The sequence below is a fragment of the Mus caroli genome, chromosome 9, assembly GCF_900094665.2.
Source record: "Mus caroli chromosome 9, CAROLI_EIJ_v1.1, whole genome shotgun sequence".
Classification (NCBI taxonomy): domain Eukaryota; kingdom Metazoa; phylum Chordata; class Mammalia; order Rodentia; family Muridae; genus Mus; species Mus caroli.
Window position 1 is genome coordinate 17,248,263 of NC_034578.1, and position 5,273 is coordinate 17,253,535.

The following is a 5,273-nucleotide window of genomic DNA, read 5'->3' on the forward strand; positions in this document are numbered from 1 at the left end:
AAAAAGAAGCAGAAGATTGTCAAAAAATACAACCACAGGTGCTCACAGTTGAGGGTACTACTGGCCTCTTCCAGAAGACTCGAGTTCAAATCCCAGCACCCACATGGCAGCTCACAACTGTCTGTAACTCCAAGGTCTGACACCTCACACACAGACATACATTCAGGCAAAACGCCAATCCACAGAAAATAAAGGCAAATAATTTTTTTAAAAAGATTTAAAAACAAAAGTAAAATTAAGTCCCGGGGCTCTGCTGGCCTCCATTCTATTAAGTCTGTAACTACAGTACTTGACAGACTGAGACAGGAATCGGGAATTTAAAGTCATCCTCAGATATCCAACCAGATTAGGGCCAGCCTGGGCTACATGAGACCCTATAGGAGAAAAGAAGGAAGGAAAAAGAAAACACCCAACAGTTTTCCTCCAGTCTGTCGCAGGGGAGAGCGCCATGCTGGCCTATCCCATTTCTGAGCCCAAAGCCCGGCCTCACTCACCTCCCCGAAGTGCATGTAGATATACTCCCGGGCACGCTGGTGCAGTTCAGTACAGCCGATCTGCTCCGCGAAGTTGGCGATGCCAATGGCGTTGCTGGGGTCCAGCTGCTGCACGAGGAAGTCGCTGCAGGCTCGGACCACGCTGTCAATCTGGTACATGACCGCCCCGTTCATCACGTGCAACACACACTTCTCGCCCACGGAGATGGAGGCCGTGTAGGCGAACTCAATAAGCCTTTCCATGACCTTAGGGTGGATGCCTTCGATGGACACCACCTCCATGCCCTGCTCCCGAAGCCCGTTGGTGAACATGGCTTTAAAGACTGGGCTGGAGGAGGCCAGCACCACTTTGTGAGCCATGAATTGGGCAGCTGGGATGTCCTCATATTTGACCTGCAGGGTCACGTCACAGAGTTGCTGGCTCAGGCGAAGCTCGTTCATGACGCCAAAAGCCTGCTTGGTGTGATCCTCTAGTGTGTAGCTGAAGGTTCGGTTACCGTCCTGCGAGGGTGTCACCTCTGCCTTGCACTCCGTGGAGGCATACATCACTGCGTCCCCGGCCCCCTCGGGGCACTTTGACCACAGGGGCAGGAACTGGCTGCTGCGGGGAGCCCCGCTAAGCTTGGGTTCGGGCTGCATGGGGTTCCTGATGACAAGACACAGTTCCTCTGCTAGTCGTTAGGGGCCTGGAGGGAGGTAAGAGCACAGCGCTGGGAACAGAGGCTGGGTTAGACCAGACCCTGCCACTTTATTTGAGACAGGGTCTTACATAGCCTAGGCTGGCTTCCAACTCACTATGCAACCAAAGCTGACTCCTCTCGAGTGCTGGGATTACAGTATGGGCCACCATGTCTAGCCAGGCTTCTTTTTTGCAAGACTAAGCAATGATATCTAAGTGCAGATTTTGCCAAGCCAAGTAAACTGGACACAGCCGGCTCCATTCAAACTAACTTCTCAACTCGAGGGCCTTCAGGGCATATCATGTTCCTTTTCCTGCTCAGAATCACCCAACACCTTTCACAGAGCCCAAGAATGGAAACCCCAAATCCTCAATGGCCTGTCAAACTCCACACCCCCTTTCCAACCTCTTCACTTTGTTCCAGCCATCCTTCCCTTCTCTTCCCTTCGTCCAACATGTCAGATTCCTTTCAACACCTCACCAACATTTACAGAGCCTGCCATTTATGTATTTGGGACTGTTCTGAGCTCCAGAGACACAGCGAAAGACAGAAAAGGCCTAAAAATAAAGCAAGGTCTGTATAGGAAACACTAAGCCAGCACCAAGCTCCTGGGGCAAGAGAGTGTGCAGCATCTGGAACACCCACGGGGAGGGATTCAGGAGACCCTTGGAGATCTGGGGCCAGGGGAAGAATTATGCTTTCAAAGAAGATGTGGGGAGACAGAGAGGGTCTGCGTCTGGCTCCCCAGGTTCTGGGCTCAGCCTGGAGTCGCGACCCCGCGTGTTTGTCTATTAGATCACCGTGGGGGGGGGGGTGAAATGCTCCAGGGGCCCAGCTAGTGAGCGACTGTCACGCGTGACCACACTGCCGGAGCTCGGGCCTGGCATTGCTCAGGGGGCTGTGCAGCGGCCGCCCGGTACCCGGCGCCTGCTCCAGCGGCCTCCCCACCGCTCGGAGGCGCAGCCCTGACGCCGGGAGAGCCCGCAGGGCCTGGTCCCGGGCCGCGGCCTGGAGCGGCTCACTCACCCCGCCATGGCCGCGCTCTGCCTCCGCCTCCGCCGCTCGGGTCACGGTGACTAAGCACAGCGCGCCACCTTGTCACAATAAGAGTCCCGGGGCGCCGGCCGCGGGCGACCCCTACCTCTACTCGCCGCGGCCACCACCCTAGGCGGGCTCAAGGGCTCGGCGGCGGGGTGCGCGCTTGGAGAAGGGCACGCGCTTCCCCCCACCGCGTGCACGGCCCCACGCGCGACCGCGGGCAGCTCCCAGAGCTGGCTCCCCACCGCATCCTCCGCGGGCGCTCGCTCACCTCCGTCCCACCCCCCCGGGTGTCTCTGTAGGTGCCACGCGTCCAATCCGCGCCGCCGGGCCGCCACGCGCCGCGCTTCCGGGAGGAGAGGAGGGGGACCGGGGTGGGGGTGGGGGCTCGGATCGGGGCAGCGGTGCTGCGGGGTCCCGAGCGGCACGCGTGGGAGGAGCGGGAGGGCGGAAACCGGCGGCGGGCACGCAGAGGCGGTTCCAGCCCTTCCTGCAGGTGCTGGGCGGAGGGAGCAGGGCGTGGGTCTGGGCGGCCCTAGGAGGCTGCCTCCGGGTTAGGCTGTCCGGTACGCCTCCAGCTGAACCTGCATCGGCGGACCCTCCCACAGCCTGCACGGTCCAGCTAGACCCATCTACCTGGTTGCGATATTTATCTTCTTGTAAAATAACTTTTTAATGTTTTTAATCTCAATTTGTATTTTACTTTGTGCGTGTGGGTGTTTTGCCTGCATATGTATGTCTGTGCACCGTGGGCTGTGCAGTGTCTCCTAAAGTTACAGGTGGTTGTTAGCTACCATGCGGATAGGGGAATTGAACCCTCGACCGCTGCAGGAGCAGCAAGTACTCTTAAATGCTGAGCCATCACACCAGCCTTATAACTTCTTTTTGAGACAGGCCTCATTACATAGCCCTGGCTGGCCTTGAACACACAGAAACCTTCCTGCCTCTGCCTCTGCCTGTGCTGCGGTTAAAGGCTGGGATATCACTCCGGGCTTTGTGTACATTAATTTGTGTGTGTGCTTGTGTTGAGGTCAGGGGACGACTGGCAGAAACTGATTCTCTTCCCCTATGTGGAGCCTGCAAAGTGCAGCTCCAGAGACACACTCTCCTCTCTGTGTGTTCATGTTTTCATGAGGAGAGGTATGGCATTCATCTGAGGGTGTTGGAGCGTTGGAATGCCCAGAGCTGCCTCTTTGTATTTCTTGTAACATCTTTATATATTTTTTTAATGGTAAGAGGTACTTATTTGCTGCATATGGCATTTATGAGAGAAAGTTATTTTCTTGAACTATCAAGATGGCTCAGTGGGTAAAGGAGCATCTGGCCAATTCTGGCCACCTAAGTTCCACCCCTGGTACTCACATGGTAGTAGAAAGCTTCCTCCTTCAGGTTGTTGTCCGCTAACCTCCACATGCACACATAAATTAACTTTGAAAAACAAAGTTAAGCCAGGCGTGGTGGCACACGCCTTTAATCCCAGCACTTGGGAGGCAGAGGCAGGTGGATTTCTGAGTCCGAGGCCAGCCTGGCAGAAATTTTTAAAAGATTAAAAAGCAGGCAGGGCGAGAGAGATGGCTCAATGTTTAAGAGGATTGGTTGCTCTTCCAGAGGTCCTGGGTTCAATTTCTAGCAGCCACATGGTGGCTCACAACCATCTGTAATGGGATCTGATGTCCTCTTCTGGTCTGTCCGAAGACAGTCATAGTGTACACATATAAATAAAATATATATAAAAATCAGGCTCAGGCTAGACCCAGCACTAGGGCCAGCACGTCTGGATTTCATCCTCAGCAGAAGGAAAAAAGTAAAGACAGAGGCTGGGTGTGCTGACATAGCTTATAACTCCAGCACTGAGGTGAAATATAACAGACTGGGCTACACAGAGAGTTTGAGGCAAGTCTCAGGCTACTTAGAGATCCTGTAACAAAAACAAATAAAAAATTAGAAATAGGATCTGGAAAGCCAGATGTACAGAAAGGTGTGGTGTATACACCTATAATCCCGGGCTGTGATGGCCCACACCTATAATCCCAGCACTTGGGAAACAGAGGCCAGCCTGGTCTACAGAGTGAGTTCCAGGACAGCCAGAGCTACACAGAGAAACCCTGTCTCAGAAAACAAGGAAAGGTGGTTTAGAGCACGTGTTGCTTTTGCCGAGGACCTGGAGTCCATTGCCACGCTGGCTCACAGCCATCCATAGCTCCAGTCCTAGGGCACCCCATGCTGTCTTCTGACCTCTGTGGGCACCATGCAGGTAGGTGGTGCACAGACATACAGGCAAGAAAAGTACTCATGTACATAAAAAGGAAATAAATCTAAAAATAAGAATAATGAGGGGACACATCTGTAATCTCAGCCACCAGGGCACTGAAACAGGAGGATTACCTCCAGTTCACAGTAAGCCTGCTTGACCTAGCAAGACCTTATATCAGAAAACAAATGAATAAATGTCAAAGAAAAGGATGGTTTTAAAAGACATTTACCACGGGAGTCCGAAGCAGAGGGTTGAATGTTTGAGAACAGCCCAGACTACACAGTGAGACTCTGTCTGGGGTCAGGGGCGTAAGTAAAGCCAGGTATGGTGTCGTATACCCTTAATTTTAGAAGAAACAGAGACAGGTGGGTCTCTGTGAATTTGAGACAAGCCAGGGCTCATAGCAAGTTCCAGGCCAGCCTGGACTGCATGGTAAAACCTTATTTTGTTCTATTAACATAATAATTTAAACAAAACAACAATAGAAATGCACGACAGCTGAATATGGGGCACACTTGTAATGCCAGCACCCAGGAAGCTGAGGGAGAAGGATCAGAAAAGTGAAGGACATCCTTGGCTACAAAGTGGTACAGCCTGAACTACATAGTGAGACCCTCTTCCAAAATCAAAATGGCAAAAAACAAACAAAAAAACAACAACCAAAAGAACTCATTTCAGGTCATTTTCCCACAGAATATGTCTGGAAGGTCTCTACAAGTTCCAACAGTGCTTTTTTTTTTTTTTTTTTTTTTTGGTTTTTCGAGACAGGGTTTCTCTGTCCTGGAACTCACTCTGTAGCCCAGGCTG

At 52.6% G+C, this 5,273-nt stretch overlaps 1 protein-coding gene across 3 annotated transcripts in view; it reads right to left on the reverse strand.

Moving 5' to 3' along the window:
- Positions 1-2,739, reverse strand: part of Keap1 (kelch like ECH associated protein 1) — a 9,660-nt gene extending 6,921 nt beyond the window's left edge. The window contains exons 1-2 of one of the 3 annotated variants that reach the window (XM_021171877.1): positions 2,484-2,739; positions 495-1,180 (exon numbers count right to left, since the gene is read on the reverse strand). In XM_021171877.1, the coding sequence (XP_021027536.1) occupies positions 495-1,133 (639 nt within the window). In that variant the 5' untranslated portion in view covers positions 1,134-1,180; positions 2,484-2,739. Of the gene's footprint in view, positions 1-494; positions 1,181-2,200 lie in introns of all 3 variants that reach the window. The other 2 variants (XM_029481764.1, XM_021171876.1) reach the window with 2 other exon arrangements.
- Positions 2,740-5,273: the final 2,534 nt, after the last annotated feature.